Raw genomic sequence first — 18,155 nt, 5'->3', positions numbered from 1 at the left:
TGACTACAATCATAAATAACGAATCACTAGTAGCGATCGGAGTTGTTTTTTTTTTGTCTGAGGAACTATACAGAGTGTTTGAAAGTTCCGCAGTTCCTGCGATATGGTTCGAATATCGTTTTAACCAAAATGCTCGTACCATGCCTTTTTGGATAAAATGGATTCAATAATCAATACATTCATAACGACAACAGTGCTCACTAGCTAAAGCATCCAATAATACAAAAGTAAGAAATTGAAGAAAAGAGGAGAAGGGAGATTATGATATAAAAAAAGGGAAGACGGGATCAGAAGACTGGTAGAGATAGGTTGAAATCGAACAGATCTGAGGCAGCTCCTGCTACCAAGATGAGTTTGTTGGAGGCAAATCCACCACCGACCATATTTGTACTCTTCGGTAGATCCTCCAGAAGTGCCGAGACCGCCAGATCCCTATGGACCAGCTGTTTATCGACTCACCACTTCCTTGGGAGGTTGATCCGGCTTCCTTGGGAGAGCCCACCATGAACGGTGTGCAGTGCAAGGTGAGAGTATCGAACTTGATGTCCCAATCATTTGAATCTCACAGGTATCTGAAGCAAGGTGATGGACTCTCTGCTGCTCTTCAATAACAGTCTGCTCTTCAATATCGTCGTGGAAGGTGTCCTTACAAGCGAGCGACTAGACAACGACATCCGTGGCACGATATTCTACGGGTCTTGGCCAATTTCTTGGCTTTGCGGAAGACATCGACATCATCGGCAGGATAACAGCGAAGGTGCGTGAGGCGAATCCAAGCGACAAAGACGAAGTACCTGCTTGCCCGGGACCCAGACTAACTGGGAGGCAGTGTATTAGTAGACGACGACAATCTCGAGGCAGTAAATGAGTTCTGCTATATTGGGATGGTCGTTAGTAGAGTTGTGCCTCAAGTACCAGAACTGTACGATTCATTCTATTCATTCTAAAGAACGAACGACCTACGTTCATCTAATCAACGTTCATCGATTCTTTATAAATCATAATGTACTGAGTGGGTCATCAAAATAACGTTCTACCCGCCGAAATAACGAACGTCCTGGTACGCTAGGTCGTTCATTCTCAGCATACAAATATGAACGTGAACCGTAAAACCAGGAAGTTCATTAAAAGAGCGTCCCACCAATCGTGATAAGGATCTTCCTGGTCTGCTATGTTCTTCTTGTTATAATAAAACAATTTACCATATTTTCTTCAACTGATATGAACGAATGAATCGCGATTCACGTTCAGTTCATCTGAATGAAAGAACTAGTACGTTCAACGTCATGGAAATGAACCGAATTGCCCAAGCCTAGTCGTTACTTCGAACAGTGACAGCAACATCAAAATCCGGAGATGCGTTGTACAGGGGCGTCGTACATACCATGGACTTCATCAACTGCTGAGATCCGGAAGTCTTCGAGAGCGCAGGAAATGTGAGATATATTGCACATTGAATCGCCCGGTGGTCCTCTATGGACACAATACTATAGTCTTGGACTATTAGAGCGAAGGATGGATTGTGGAGTAGAAGGACGGCAAATCGAGCATTCTGACAGTAGCAAATGTTGGCAGGATTCCATGACTGGGGCATGTTAAGAGGATCTCGAACTCATGCCCCACCAAGAAGGTGTTTGACAGCAATCCCCGGTTCGGCGTAAGGAGCAGGGAGCACAGCGAACGCGATGGTTGGATCAGGTGATGCGAGACCTGTCGGAAATCAGTGTTCAAATGAATGCAGCCAGGGACCGAGCATCCTGTAGAATGATTGTTGATCGGACCATGACACGACGACGTGCTCAGCAGACAAACAAAAGAGATAGAGACCAACCAAATAGAGAGAGAGAGAGAGAGAGAGAGAGAGAGAGAGAGACGAAAATGATAACGTAAGGATTGACAAGAAGCATTCAATTGCATACGGGATAGAAGGGAAAGAGCATCGATCGTATGAAACAATAGGCCAGCCACCTAAGAATTCAGAGCTACCGAGAGGTGGTGCTCCAACTTAGCTAGGCCTAATAAAGCGCATCTATCGTCATACGACGGAAGGACCGAGTGTCCTACGAAATACAATTTTGGTAAATTGTCTCTGAATCCTCTCAATCTTTTAAACCACAGATACTTGGACAGGAGACTAGAAATTATAGACCAGATAATACAGGTATTTTCCAATACGGAACGGGCCCAGCAAATAATAACACAGAAAGAATCACAAATTTTAGTAGATATACGACATATACAACTAAGACATTTCTTGGCCTTATTGATGACATACTCTTTGAAAGATACTCGGATCGAAGAAGACGTCAAGATCATTAGACAAAGACACACGGGTAATAGGGGCATCACAGAGACTGTATGCGTGAGAGATACAGGAAGCAAAACTTTAACGTCATCTGCGTATAGCAGGAAGCCGTTACCTGGAAGGATAGCAGTACAGTCATTGGGGAAGAGAATGAACAGTAAGGGACTAAGGATGGTATAGTAGATTAAGAAGTGCTGCAAATCAAATGCTAATGAAATTTGTTGTAATCTTTGAAAATCTCATCCATGACACAAACATATTTATCACAAATTTTTAATAGCGAAGTAAAAAAAACTGTAAAAAGTCAGGTTGGAAATGTCTAATAGCTGAACAACAAACTCTTCACAGAAACACACCGATGAAACATCATATAAAATAGCTATTTGATTTTTGATCTGATTCGAAAGTGTTCCCTGCCAAGTGACAACAACTACAGATCAGAATTGAATCGTTTCCAATCAAAACCAACTGGAACTCCGAATAGACTCGCGTAGGCCTATGACTCGTGAATCGTTATTTTGTTAGCAACAACAACAAGAAAAATCAGTTACACGGATACACAGCGCTGGTATTGAATGCGTACTGTAAGCAAAAAACGTTTATTTAGTAATTATTCTTTACTGCAACTGCAACTGAGTGGACACACAACCTGCAAACCTGTCCCATTGTTTTTTTGTTTTTTTTTTTTTTTTTGTGGTAAACCGAAGGCCAAACTTCTAATATTGCAAGTGTCCCTGCTGTTCGTACAAGCTGTAGCTTCACTAAGGTAGACGATATATATATATATATATCGCGGCAAGCGTACGGTTCCACTTTTCCAACAAGCACTAAAGCAGCAGCCGGGACCGGTCTAGGCGGTGCAGGCACTACCCAGCTGATGGCGTCAGCTAAACAGCAACCACAACGATACAGTGCCGGCCAGCGGTGGGGCCAGCAGTTGCGGTAACTGGAAAACGCGTCCTTAAAAACATACCGGGGGGGGAGGGCAGACCCCGGAGCAAGCGAAACAATAATACGGCGCACAACGAAACGGCAGCGCAACGGAACCGGGAATGGATAGTGTCATACTGTCGAGGCAACGTACTCGCTACGCCCTATATGTGTATATTTATATGTATAGATATCGGTAAGCGATATGATTTCAACTACTTAGACTGCTAGTACCTCCTACACTGGCCCTCGGGCCATCGCTATCGATGTAACGGTTTGCTACAAAGGGTTTTCATGGGTTTTGTTTATTTGTTTGTTTGTTTGTTTGGTTTTCTTAGCGTTTCCAGGACTATCTCCTCTGCTACTAGCTACTCTTGCCTGGCTGCCCTGCTTGGAGGGGCCGGCCGGAATGCTATTTCCCTTCAATCGGCAACTACGGATCCAAAGCGCAAAACGAAGGCGGCCGACACTACGCAGCGTGCCGCGGCTACGGATAGATTACTTTATGCATGTGCATGAGTGTATGTGTGTGAGTGCAAGTGGCCTGCATCTTAGTACACCCTCTGCGCATACCACACACCACCCGCGGTACACACGCTATACATAATTGACTTTGGTATTTCTGGTTTAAACGGTACGGTTATCGCCCTACAACTGCTCCGCCCTGCTCGCGGTATTTGGTTTTGAACGGCTCGGAGCACGGATTTGCTTCAATAATGCCTATACGCACACACACACACACACACACATACACACACATACGTGGGTACGAACCATTTGACTAATCGATAAATAACAATACTGCCGACAATTATTACATACTGAAGCGTTTGTTTTGTGTTTTCGGCGCACCTTGGCGCCCTTTGTCCTGTGCGTGTTGCATTTTTTTCCTGGGGTTTTTCTTCTTCTTCTTATTCTTCTTCTTATTCTTCTTCTTCTTATTCTTCTTCTTCTTCTTCTTCTTCTTCTTCTTCTTTTTCTTCTTCTTCCGTTTGTTTGCTTTCTTGGTGCGATCGTGCACCGTAGGCTTTAAGAACCGAGCTTTGGCATCGGGACAATCGAGGCTCTATATCTAAACCTTGGGCAACCAGAGCGTGCTTACTAATAGCGCATGATGAGAAAGGGTTACGTTTGTGCAGCCTCCGAATCAATGATTAAAACTGAAGAAAACACATCCACACCTACTTGACCATTAGTGTGATCTCTGCTTCGCGGCGTCGTTTGGGCGGGTTATGTTCCTGCATGCTATAGTGGAATTGGTCCAAAACGTTGTATTTTTTTTTCGATTTCAATCTGCTACTAATACTTGCAACAGCAACAACAACAACTAAAACCACAAGCCATCGAGTCGTTGTGTGGGTGTGTTTCGCAGCAGCATGGCTCCACGTTCTAACTTAGCTACGGACCGGCAAGGTAGGTGCAAACTGGTGGCCTGAGACCGAGGAAAGGTAAAGTCAAACACTTGGCCGGGCGTACGTCGATTTACAGCGCAATCAGCTTGGTGCGGCAGCTCGCCTTTTCCCACTTTTCCTCCAGCTGCTTGATCTCGGCAAACGCGGCACTGGTGCTTCTTACTGGCGCGACGGGGCTCTGTAGAACAAAAATAATTGAGATATTGAGTTCTGATTGATTCATTTCACAGATTTACTCTGTAGCATCCTTATTTACTTCACGAATCTGAAATAAGAATAATTGGAGTCACTAAACGAAGATTCGATTAGTGACTCAAGTGATTCTTATTGCAGATTCGTGTTTCAAATTCAAGAATCTGTATCTTGAGAACCTTTGGAGTACTGATGAGTTCTCGAGCGGTGTGTCTCGACTCATGAATCATTAAACATTGATTGCAACACATTGAATCACATCAAAGATTCATTATTTGAACTCATGATTCTGGTAAATAGCAGTCACTGGAATAGTGTTGGGAAAGAAGAAGATTTCGTCGAAATCAATTCCAGCTAGCTCCGAAGATTTCTGGAATTGATTCCGGATAGTAGGCCCAGAATCAGTTTCAGAAATTAGAATTGGCTCCGAAATCGTTTGCGAAATCAGAATTGGCTCCGGATTCAGAATCGGCATCGAAATCAGAATTGGCACTGGAATTGGAGTCGGTTACGATATCTTAGGCATTTTCTGCATCTTGGGAGAGATTAGGCATTTTGGTCTTATTATCTTAGGACTGCTACGATTGTATTGATAGCCGCAAAGAATCCAAATTACCTGTAAACAACGTATACTTATGGAGATTCTGGGACTGATTTCGCTTCTGAAATTTCTGATTTCTCAATTCCAGAACTGAATCAGATGCCAGAGCCAATTCCAAACCCGGTACCAATTCTGATTCCGGAGCCGATTACGATTCCGAGACTGGAATCATCTTTGGAATCGGCACAGGAATCAGCTGCGGAATCTAAATCGGATGCGGAATTGATTCTGAGCACGGAATCGTAATCAAGTCGTTTCTATTGCAAGCTCCCACGAAATCCTCACCCTGCATCTTAAGAATTTATGAAGAATCAATTGTCTCTTGAAGGATTTGCCAAGATCTTGATTCAGAATCTTATCCTCAATCATCTGCATTTGCCAGATGAATCTGGAAGTCAACAGTCATTCGAATCACAAACGAATTCACGACTCTTTCCCATTCATTCTTGTTTATCTACATTTACTTCAAGAATCTGAAATAAGAGTCTCGAACCGAAACCTAAACCAGAAGCTTGAGATCTTAATGGGTTCTCCTAAGGTGTGTCGTACGATTCTTGAATTGTTGATGAATTGATTCCGACTCATTAGCGATTCTGTTCGACTCACCTTGACGGTAATCTTGCGCGGATCGAGGTTAGCGCCGAGCGTCTGCAAACCCTTGCCAATGTTGGACAGCGGGCTGGTCAGCTTCTTCAGCTGGCGCAGCGCATTATCGCTGCCACCACCACCACCACCACCGCCAGCTCCGCCCGCCGGGGCCTGCAGGTTCAGGCTCATCGTGTTGCGGCCCGGCCGGTTCGGGCCACCGTCGCCGCCGCCGCCACCCCCGTCGCCACCGCTCGCCGTCCCATCGACGAAGATTTCCGGCGCGGGGCTGCTGACCCGTATCGGCGACGCACACTCCAGCATGCCGACCGGCATGTTGATGTGATCGGTCACGGACGAGATCGACATGGTGGACAGGTCGGACGACATCTTGGCGATGCTGTCCCGCTCCTCCAGCACGTTGCTGCTGGCCGGCCCGACGCCCTCCTGCTCACCGCCGCCGCCGCCGCCGCCTCCCATCACGATGCCGACCGACGGCAGGAACACGTTCTCGTTGTACAGCGGGTTCTGCTCGACCAGCTCGTCCTCCGGCTCGTACATGCACGCTCCCTCCTCCGACTCCGAGCTGGAGCGCTCCATCTTGCCGCCGGCCGACGCCGACCCGGGGCGCAGCCCGCCCGTCGTACCACCGGCCCCCGCCGAGCCGCCGAACGAGCTGACCGAACCGCTCGAGCCGTCGCGCCGCCCGCCGGACCGAGCTGCCGCCCCATCCCCCGAACCGACCCCATCGTCCACGCCGCCCTTGCCCGGCTTGCCCTTACTGCCGCCGCTCGCGCGCCCAATCTTGCTCGCGTTCAGCGACTGGCCAATCTTGGAGAACTGGCCCGCCATGTTGCTGAACGCTTTCGAGCCCATCTGCACCAGCTGCGACTCGGACAGGTTGCGCGGGATGCCGGCGGGGACGGACAGCAGCGTGCGGCTCTTGCGCCGCTGCAGGCTGCCGCCGCACTGGAACGCCACCTCCGTCCGGCCGCAGTTCTGCAGCGCGATGCGGAACAGGTCGACGATCGCGGTGAGCGACTCGGCGATCTCCTCCGGCTTGCGGATCACCACCGCCACGTTGTTGAAGAACCGGATGTTGGGCGAGCGGAACATGTGAAAGTAGCCGTCCACACCGTCGACCGCGTAGTTCAGCCGGACGCAGAGGTGGGCGGCCGCCGGCCCCTGGAACATCTTGCTGTGCTGGAACAGGCCGAGCTCGATCAGCGTGACGCTCGCGAGCGGCACGTTCTCGAACCGCACGATCTTGTCCAGGTGCGAGTCGTACTCGGCCACGATGTAGCAGTCGTCGGTCAGGATCAGGATCGTGTCCACCTCCGTCTCGCTCGGGTCCCCGGTACTGGTGTGGGGGTTGGGCGAAAACGGGGAAGGAAGGAAGGAAAACAGTATTAACGTTCGGATCGCGTGCGGTTGTTTGCATTGGGGGAGTGTCACAGCGGGCAAAAAACAAACAACCAAAAACGGGTTTACAAGATGGAAAAGTTTTCTTCTGCTGTTGTTACTTATTGGTAATAACATCAATCACAAAATAGTGCTTTTTTATTGTACGCCTGCAAAGCTTCAAACAAACGCAAAAAGTGTACTAACTACTAGCGGATTGCATACATGCAGGAGCGGTTTTGCCTTTTTTTTATTACGTCTATGGTATTATATGGAGAAGCGACGATTAATACTTGTGGTGACTGTTCCTCGGGGAAGGAAGTAAGAGAAGTATGGCTGTTCATTGGGCTGAGGGCCTTCCCCAGTCCCCCCTCTTAATGACAAAACAAGGCCGCAAACAAAGGGCGCCGCTGTGCGCCGCGGGATACAACAATCGATGCTTTCTTTGTGTTTTTGTTCTCTCTCTCTCTGTTTGCTATTCTGGCACACGGTCAAATGACGTCAGCGCCGGCATGGAGCGATAAGAAGTGGGGCCCTACACAGCTGCACTTGCATGACTCATCACTCGCATTACACATTGAACGCTGGCACCGCCAATTGGCAGATTGCGCCATTTACACGCAAACGCCTTTTTTTTTTTTTTTTTTTTTGCCGCAAAAAGTGGGTCGATTATTGTTTAGCTGTTTTAACACTACCGCAGCTACTACTACTACCACTACACACATACAGGCTTCTAAGCATACACACATAAGGCATCGCATGAAAGGCATTTTTGGTGTTGGGTGTTGGTGATGGTGGCGCCCTTACCTTGGATCGGCATCGATGAGACCCCAGGCACCGACCGGCAGCTGGGCCGTGCCGAGCAGCAGCCGCCGGCAGTCCTCGACCAGCAGGCGCGCATGCTCCGCCCCCTCCAGCGCGTCCGTCTCGTCCGTGGCGGCGGTCTGGGTGCCGCCGAGCGCCGACACCGACTCGGGCGACACGTTGTTGCCGAGCATCATATCGATCGTGGCCTGCCGGTACGTGTCCTTAAACCGGGCCAGATAGTAGCTGCAACGGGGACGGGGGTGGCGGTGGTATAGAAGAGAACAAGATGGAAAGAGATAATGAGTGAGCAGATGAGCCTAATTGCTGCCGACAGTGTTATAGTTTTGAATCGGGGGGGGGGGGGGGTGTAGATAATGTGAGGGAAGGGGGGGTAGCAGCTTCCGGTGCTGTGTTTGATACGCACATCCATGTCTCAAGGTAAATGTGGTCAAATCCTATGCTTTGCCGACAATGCATTTTTTTACTAGATTTAGATTTTTCAAACCTTTTTTTCAATACGGTGACATCCATTAACTACGTAACGCATGACGTAGCATTCATTTGGATATTTTAAAGATTGCATACGTGTACTTCAGTAAAAGAGTGGTGGGACCTCGAAATCTTAACTACCTGATTTCGATTTCTTCTCCGAAATTGATTCCAATTCCAGAATAGGAATCGGCTCCGGAATCGGCTCCGGAATAGGAATCGGAATCGACTTCGGAATCGACTCCGAAATCGACTCCGAAATTCGAAATCAGAATCGGCTCCGGAATCTCCATGAGAATAAATTGTTTTTAAGTACATTTGAATCCTTTGCGGCTTTCATATTAACTACGGGACCGAGCATCCAGTACAGCCGGGGTCGATTCCGGAGCCGATTCCGGAGCCGATTCCAGACCCAATCCTGGAGTCAATTCCGGAGCAGATTCCGGAGTCGATTCCGGAACCAACACCGGAGTCGATTCCGGAACCAATTCCGGAGTCGATTCCGGAACCGATTCCGGAGTCGATTCCGGAACCGAGTCCGGGATCGATTCCGGGGCCGATTTCGGGGTCGATTCCGAAGCTGATTCCGGAGTCGATTCCGGAATCAATTCTGGGGCCGATTCCAGTGTCAATTCCGGGGTCGATTCCGGAGCCGATTCCAGAACAGATTTTGAAGCAGATTCCGGAGTCGATTCCAGAACCAATTCCGGGGTCGATTCCAGAGCCGATTCCGGGGTCGATTCCGGGTCCGATTCCGGGATCGATTTCGGAGCTAATTCCGGAGTCGATTTCAGAGCAGATTTCAGAGACGATTCTGCAGTCTATTCCGGAGCTGATTCAAGACACTGATTCCGAACCTACAATCCAAAAACCAAAAACAACCAAAAACATTTTTCCCATCACTACAGTGCATGATTCTGTTGTAAAGGTACGAAAAGGATGTGGTGCGAAGAGTGTTACACACGATAAACAAATTATATAGAGTATGTTTAATTAATAAAATATTAGCAAAACAACACCACAAACTCAATTACGATTTTAAGAACAATCATAATAAGCACTTATTAGTATTTCCATCAAATCCCACATTCGATTATTACACTCGAAAAATAAAATTAATACAACTCATTCAGCACACAAATCGAAACATCATTACACCGACGGATAAGAAGGTCGAAGAACGAAGTCACAAATGGACAATTTTTGGCATGTCGAAACTAAACAAAACGACTTTTAACACATCCATCAGACTATCTCAGAGTATAAGAACCTTAGTGGGATTGAATTGGCAATCTATTCATTTTCTACTGCGCCTAATTGCTCACACAACGTAACGAGAGCGTACAAAAAAAACCCTCTAGAGACATTAATACCGGACCACCACACACAGACACACACACTGCTGCCTAATTAGTGAAAGGAAAACACAAACGAAGCATGAATTCCGAAAACAAAACCAAAAACAAGCAAGAGAGGAGTTGGGAGCGCGCACCTGGCACTGTGGACGACCTGCTCGAGCAGCAGATGCTCGGACGCGCACTGGCCATAGTTGTAGTACGTCAGCGGGCCGGCCGGTTTGAGTGCGGTCGCGGCAATGCCGACGACCGCGCCGCGCACATCGTCCTCCGGGATGTGGCCGGCCGACGGGGCCAGCTGCCTCTGCAGCAAATCAATGCAACTCTGCCGGAACGTGTCGGCGAAGTGCTGAATGTAGTAGCTACCAGCCCAGTCCCCCATTAAAACCCACACACAAACACACACACGGAAAATGGGGCAATGGAGGCAAAGGTGTGTGTGTGTGTTGAGGGAAAGAAAGAAAATGGAGAAAAGAGAGAAACAGTAACGAATGGAAACGCTTTTGTACGGTTACTTGGTACGAAGGAAATCGAAAACGAAAACGCGTTGCAAGTGCAGTCAACCGACAACAGTCGCTTGCCTCCTCTTAGGGTCGTTCGTGTGCGGAGGAGTTGGGGAGGATGATGGCGAGTTTTGGGAGCCGATGGAGCGCCTACTGGTGCCGTCCGCCGACGACCAATTCCTTTTTGCGTTTAGGCTTGCTTCTTTTTTTTTGTCCAATGCATTTTTCCACCACTGTGTGATGGGACACAGCCTTCCCTAAAACACACACACACTTACCGATTAGCCGAGTTCATGCCGTCCTTCATGATGCCGGAAATTTTTCGCTCCCCCGTGCGCGTATAATCTCCCTGTCGGTCAAAACAAAAAGGAAAAAAAAATAATTATTAAACCCACACACACACACACGCAGTGCTGCAAAATATCATTATCAATGTCATAAAAAAAAATCTGACTGAAACAACATCCATGTCAGCGTCATGTACTGATTTGTGATAATCATAGGTGATACTCAAAACGAGTAGTGTGACCAATGCATGTTTTGTGACATTTTTGCGACCAACGCGTGGTCAGTCACTAAATCATGACTTTTTTTTTTACTGTGGTCAGTTTTGCAAAATGTCACTGACATAGTCATGACAAATTCCGGCTGAAACAAAATCATGTCAGCGTCACTAGCTCTACTGTGATGATCAGAGGTGAGACTCAAACAGTTGGTGCTACCATCACATGCTTGGTGACATTTTGTTTAGCACTCAACTCTTGGTCAGTCACTTTGTTTTCGTGTCGTGATGATCTCCGACAGAAAATGTCATGATCAAAGTGAGTGAGCAAGAGTTGGGTGCTACAAAAAATGTCATCAAACATGTGTTTGATCCATCAACTGTTTGAGTATCATCTCTGATCATTTCACTAGTGCACGTGAGCTGATTTGAGCTTCGTTTCAGCCATGAGTGATGGTGACTGAAACCAGTGGCATTTGGCAGCACTGTTCACAGCCAGAAAAAAGTCATAATTATGCTCGTGACGGCACTAAGCTCAACTTGTCAGTTAGAGTTTCGCATTTCGCGTTCTAGATGTCATGACCCACATTCATTGAGTATCAGCAATGGCCATCAAGCTACCACGGATATGCTCATTGTTTTCGATTGGTGAGCATCTCCGTGATGCTCATGACATTTTGCAGCACTGCACACACGTGCTCGCTCTGCGCACTCTCTGCCCTGCCAAACCTTGAGCGCATTGGTGCCCGCGTACTGCCGGCTGATGACGTCACCGTTGTTCGCCCACAGCACCATGAACGGGGCCTTGAGCGCGTCCGGCAGCTGCGAGTACGGCATGGCGAGACCGAGCTTGACGAGCTGCGACTCGAGCACCGCCTTGCCGATGGCCGTCTGCACCACGTTCGTGCGGTCGAGACAGTCCATGCAGTTGACGCGGAACACGCCCTTCTGGTTGCAGATCGGGCCGTTCGTGTCGCGCCAGTGGAAACCCATCGCGCCCGCTTCCGGCGCGAGCGACTCGATCAGCGACGACACGTTCTCGAACCGCATGCCACGGCTGCGCAACAAAAAAAAAAGGAAGAGAATTAAGGATCGAGAGCACATTGGCATTGCAGCAACCACAACCACCCCGCCACTCACCAGTACTCGTGAAAGTCGAACGTGACGTAGATCAGCCGGTCCGAGTTGTACTTGAGCACGTGGTTCGCGTACGCGTCGCCAATGATCTTCTCCTTGCCGCTCTGCTCCACCAGGTTGATGATGCAGATCGACTGGTAGATCTGCAGCTCGCCGTCAAAGTGCCGCTCGAACGCGGCCTGCGTCTCCGGCTCGTCCCGGTCGAGGCGGGGCGGCGGCCGGTACTTGTACCCCGGCTGGCTCCAGTACACCGGCACCGAGCCGCGCACCTGCGTAAAGGAGATCTGGTGCTGGCGCAGCGACAGCACCTGCTCCGTCTCGACGTAGTTCGCACAGTTGCCGTGCTCGTCGACGCCGCGCCGCTTGTACCGCGTGCCGGCCCGGTTGCGCGACCGGCGCGACACGAGCGCTAGCGTGAAGCACTCGTTGCCGATCACGCACTGCTCCACCTGCACGAACCCCTGGATGATCGGCACCACCCAGTCCTGGGCCGCGTCGCCCCCCGGCTGCTCGCTCACCACCCGCAGCAGCTCCGCCAGCATCGGCCGGTTCCAGTAGAAGCGGTCGTCGGGCGGGGCGCCCCGGCGCTGCAAGTTGTTCGTAATATCACAGTTGGGACTATAGTAGAAGCTGTCCGTCTCGTCGAAGATTTTGTGCAGCTCGTCCAGCACGCGCTTCTCGATGCGCACCGGGTCCGCCTTCACCACCAGGCTGACGGTCGACTTCACCTGGCTGGTCGCGATGGCGGCCGCCTTCTCGGTCGTGTTGCGGATCGTGCTGCCGGCACTCTTCACCGCACCCCACGTCTTGTTCACCAGGGCGGAGCTCTCGAACAGCCGGCCCTTGGCGGGCGACGGGTGGCCCTCGGGTGCAGCCGTGCCGCCCGCCGGCGCCACCTTCACCGTCTGGCTGGTGGTGTGCTTGCTGCACCCGAGCAGCACCGTATCCGCCCCGTCCGGCCCGAGCACCGCAATGCTGCGGATCTTGTACACCAGGTGGGGCGCGTACAGCACCCCGACCGGCACCACCTCCTTGATCACGATCAGGTGCGGGTCCAGCACGCCCTGCAGCGCGATCGTGCCGACGATGCCGTGCGTCACGCCGATACACTCGATGTCGTCCACCGAGGACAGATCCCAGCCTGCACCCGCAAAAAAGGCAAACAAACGGCAAATTAGTCGGGCGAAAATGCTGCGGCCCCCACCACCACCACACCACCACCTACCACACTTGAGCTGAAACTCGGACGAGTATCGATTCCACCAGAGGCTTCGCTCCTTCCGCACGAAGATGTAGTGCGTCTCGGTCTGGAACACCTCCATCGCCATTTGCTTGCAACCGGACCTGATACGATGGACACACGGAGGCTCTCGCGCTCACAAGCACACGCAGACACACACACACACACACTGTATTTCCGCTTTCAGCAGAGATGATTCATCTAGAAAGCAGGAAGTGGTGGCCTCTCCGCTTGGTGCCTCCGCCCCTCTCCGGTCGCTGCTGCTCGCTTGACAGCAACAATATTGATTGCAGCGGTTTCGTCACGCACACACACACACACTCTGATGATGGTGCTTCTGCAAAAGGGGGAGGCAAATGTGTGCAAAAAAATGAATACATTACACCAACAACAACAACAATAACATAAACATTGTGACGAACGACACGGATGGGAGAGCGGGGTTGCGTTGGGACGGGCTTTGTGTATTGATTTGGGTGTTACATTTGCCAAACACCAAACAACAACAACAGCAATCACCACAACAACAACAACAACAACAAAACAATGCAAAACTACTCACAGCGTGCGTGTGTGCTGTAGCAGGAAACTGCACGCGACAGGCACGATTACGACCGAGCACGAGTGTGAGAGCGAGAGGGAGTAGAAAAACAAAGCACACACTGTACACACACGGCACGCACGGGGACGGCTTTCACGGCACGAGCATATCACCACCCTGCCGAGCGGGAGGCAACATTGAGAATGGTGACGGATGTTTTGCTGCACCAGGTCGCGCGCGCGCGTGTGTGTGTGTGTGTGTGTGTGTGTGTTGTGAATGTTTAATTTGGTTTCGCGACTCGCCCACTTGACAGGCTTGACAGTTGTGGTGTGCGCGAATCGGTGCGAGTGAGACGCGAAAAGTGTTTTGTGCTGTGCGGTGGAGAGATGTGTGTTGGGCTATTTCATTCTCACTTTCGCACGCTCGCATCATCTCTCTCTTTCTATCTTGCATCGTGGAAAGTTTATGGGGCTTGTAGTGGTGGGCCGGTCGACCCGAACCTACTAGGTGGGAGCTGTCCGAATACGATCTGGATTGCAATGTTGGTTCCAGCAGGTTCAGTTGGCCCAATTGGTTCAGCAGATTCAGTAAAACATGTGCGATTCCAACCCGAGGATGCAACGAGTTCAACAGGTTCATTATTGCCTGTCTACACATACCAATCTCCAGGAGCGAACCTACCCAACACCTATCAAAATGTGTTGGACAGTCTGATTCCGTGTGGCGCGGTTCTCGACTTGCGCGGATTCGCAGATAAGCGCAGATAATTCTAAATTTGACAGTTCAAATGTCAAAACAGTAAAATTTCCTTCAAAATCTGTACAATGCAGCAGAAATTGCATATTTGCTAATAAGTTTAAACCGCTTTAAAGCCAGAAATATCAGAATTTTCTGCACGAAACGTTACGAATCAACGATTAAGTTTTTAAGAGTACCAAAATCAATCAAAAATACCCAGTAATCAATTATATTTTAGCTGAAAAATGTGAAATTCGACTTACGCGGAAATTCGAGCAATCCGGATAACCCACGTATCTCGGGAACAGTGGAGCGCCGTTTATTCGGGTACCTTTTGTTCGGCAGTCCGTTTATCCGTGCTGTTGAGAAATGACCCAAGCGCCACAGATTAAGCTTAAACGACTGGAAAATTGAATATCCATAGAAAAAAAATGAAAGCTCCACAGCTTCATTGGTTTGATCAATAGATGGCGTATTACAACTCATCATTATATTGCTATCCTTTTCTTGCAATGTGTTTCGACAAGTTGCATTTTATTATGACCTATATAGCCTTCTAACTTTCTGAGCAAAAATCTATATAAATGGTCGTGTGGTTAGATACGTGGGTATCAACACCAATGACCATTGCTCAAATCTCACTTGCTTCAGTGCTGGTGGTTTCCGTTGGAGTTTAGTATTTAAACAATCGTATCGCCGTTCTAGTTCTAGCGATGCATAACTTCAATGCGAAACCATACAACAGTACAGAGGAAATGAGAAAGCTCTCCTCCAAGCGATGAAGCTCAACTGGTTGGGGTATCCCACCAACAGATAGCGCCACCAGCTTTTTTGCTATTTTTAGAATGCATGAGTCGTTTGGCGTCTGCTAAACGAAGTCTTTCTATATTCCGTTTAGGTAGAGAACTTGAGTCGTTTAGAAGCCGTTTAGTGGTCGTTTAGTGGATTTGTGGCACTTGGGGACTGTTCAATATGAAGGTGACATTGCGTTCTGAGGAGAATATTCGACATAACGGTTATCGGAGCACATTGTAATAACAAAAAACACGATATAGATTCCGATCTCCGAGATACATGGTTAATGGGGTCCAAAAACAGCTGCAAAATACCGCGTATCTCGAATGTCCATGTAAGTCGAATATCGTGATTTCCATCCTAAATATTACTAATTTTCGTATAGTTTTACAAATAGGGGGTGGTTTTAGCCACTTGACTAATTATTTGATATTATTCTCACTGTATTTACAGTTTTGATCCCTCTGAAATGATTTTAAACATTCGATCAATAGGTAAATTATTTGGCATTTTACAATTGATGTGTCGAATCAGTACAATTTGCTCGAAGAACTGTTAAATTTAGAAAACCACATATCTTCGAATCCGCGTATAAGAAGTACCGTGTATCTCTGGGACTACTTGAACCGTCTTATCTCCTAAACAACCACAAAGTACGACATCAGAGCGATTTTTCGTTAAACTGCCTCAAATCAGCTTCGAGAATTCGAGCTAGCTTTTTGGATGTTTGCTACTTACGCGAGAGGAAGCTTTGGCACAGAACTTGAGTCACAAATCGGCTCAAATATTTGACTAGTGCATAACATCTGTTTAATTTCTTTTTCAATGTACTTCATTTAAAGCACATGCATTTCGACACGTACTAATCCTACAGAACTCGTATGCACCTACCGAACCTACCGATTCCGACCCAGGCACACCTGGGTCCGGTTCGATCCCCTTAGTGGAGTTGTATGGCCCATCACTAGTAGCTACGTTCTGTTCACATACACACCACTCCCAACACAGCAAACAGCGAAATAAAACCATAAAAATACCTTTCAGATAATTTAAGGGTAATGTGGGTAGTTTGCAAAGAAATTAATGTATTTTTTTATTGCAGCGGTAAACACATCAAAATGTAAACTAAAACAGTAATAAGTGGTTTTTTTATAATTTATCCAGCCATTGGGTAATTTGTGGGTAATTTAACGGAAATCGGTACAGCTGTGCGGGACCAATTTGACAGCCCAAGCAGCGAGCTGTATGTTTGGACGAAATCGAAGACGAAGCATCCGAGCGAACCAAAAACCATGACCATTAGCAATGAGTGGCGAAAACTATCGTAGTGCAACGAAATGTAAGTTTAAATGGACCATTAAAATACACCCTTCCTTGCCAACATTGCTCATTCGACGGCGAACCTGTTTGTTTTTTTTTTTGTTTTTCGTTTGTCCATAAAGCGCACGATCCGGGCTGGAACGATCCGCCCCCGATACCGACGAGCCACAAGCCGAGGGCTGGCGGAGCCAAAGCCGACAAGAAGCAGGAGGAGAATGCCGCCCCCGCCGCCGAGGACAGCTTGCCGGAGCGGGCGGAGATGATCGGCCAGGTACGGACCGTGTTCGATGGGTACGTGCAGCAGCTGGAGGAGTCACGCCGGGCGAATGTGCAAAAGCGTATCGATCTGCTGTACGACCAGTGGGCGAAGGGTACGCTGCCGGAACAGCTGGAGGCCCTGATCTACCGCCTGTCCGCTGGTGAGTTCGTTTGATTTATTGATTCCATGTTTAGGCTTACTAATGACGACCTGCTTGTTTTTGCAATCGCACCCTCCCCCGTCACAGCCCTGCTCGATGAGGACGACGTGCGTGCGAACGTGCTGCACCGCACGATCGTGTGTGATCACGGCGGCAAGTGCGCCCAGTGGACGCCGGTGCTGCGGCAGCTGATCTTTGTCCTGCAGCTGCGCAACGAGCAGACGAAACCCGTCGTCGCCGACCAGATCGTGCAGCCGCTGTAGGGGTGCAAGGCGGACGTGAGAGAGACGACGCAGACTGACAACGGGCAGGGATGAATGGCCCCGAGCTCAAGCCGGTGAGATCAGGAAGTATGTTTAATTGTTTCACGTATAGGATAGGAAAAGTACATTACGATGCACAGCATGATATAGGCATATAGTATGCGATTTTGGGGCGGAAAGCCCACAAAGAAGGAAGAGAAATACAGTGGCGGAAAAAATAATTACCTAGTCGTTAGTGCGAAATGCAAGAGTGAAAGAATTGATGAAGTGTCGGGAAAGCTATGTTGTCAGCAGGTTGGATTTTCTGTTGCACGTCATTCGCAGCAAAGCTTGAAGCGGTATCCGCAATAGATGACGCAAACTGGACAAGCTAGCCAACGACACTCCCCTTTTCCAGTTCCTCTTAAATCTATATGCGTGTTAATTCGTTCCAGTGAATCACTCATTATGCGGGAGTCTCTTTTTCATATAATTTTGTATGAAAAGTTTAATAGTTGTTTCCAGCACTGCAAATGTACTGGGGGGAAGATTGGGAAGATATTTGTTGTTATTTTTGAATTATTTTATTGAAAAAGTGGTCCACTGTTTTAGTACACTGCGTTTCATAATGCTAACCTCAC

General features: G+C 48.7%; 2 protein-coding genes across 3 annotated transcripts; one reads left to right on the top strand and one right to left on the bottom strand.

The window, feature by feature from the left end:
* Positions 1-3,861: 3,861 nt before the first annotated feature.
* On the bottom strand, positions 3,862-14,328 carry LOC121591760 (phosphatidylinositide phosphatase SAC2). 2 transcript variants are annotated; one of them, XM_041912684.1, is made up of 9 exons: positions 14,022-14,328; positions 13,445-13,796; positions 12,223-13,360; positions 11,812-12,139; positions 10,859-10,929; positions 10,215-10,439; positions 8,234-8,476; positions 6,047-7,385; positions 3,862-4,825 (listed from the first exon to the last, which is right to left on the bottom strand). In XM_041912684.1, the coding sequence occupies exons 2-9, from the start codon at positions 13,545-13,547 to the stop codon at positions 4,718-4,720; spliced, it is 3,555 nt and encodes a 1,184-aa protein (XP_041768618.1). In that variant the 5' UTR covers positions 13,548-13,796; positions 14,022-14,328; the 3' UTR covers positions 3,862-4,717. The 2 variants fall into 2 exon arrangements, with proteins under 2 accessions (XP_041768618.1, XP_041768609.1); XM_041912675.1 differs by lacking the exon at positions 10,215-10,439 and having other exon boundaries at positions 14,022-14,327.
* Positions 14,329-16,756: 2,428 nt separating this feature from the next.
* On the top strand, positions 16,757-17,746 carry LOC121591634. The gene is made up of 3 exons (XM_041912373.1): positions 16,757-16,872; positions 16,976-17,272; positions 17,360-17,746. Exons 1-3 carry the CDS (start codon positions 16,839-16,841, stop codon positions 17,533-17,535), a joined length of 507 nt encoding a protein of 168 aa, XP_041768307.1. The 5' UTR covers positions 16,757-16,838; the 3' UTR covers positions 17,536-17,746.
* Positions 17,747-18,155: the final 409 nt, after the last annotated feature.

The sequence above is a fragment of the Anopheles merus genome, chromosome X (assembly GCF_017562075.2).
Source record: "Anopheles merus strain MAF chromosome X, AmerM5.1, whole genome shotgun sequence".
NCBI classification, from domain to species: Eukaryota; Metazoa; Arthropoda; class Insecta; order Diptera; family Culicidae; genus Anopheles; species Anopheles merus.
This window is presented reverse-complemented; position numbering and strand designations above follow the sequence as displayed.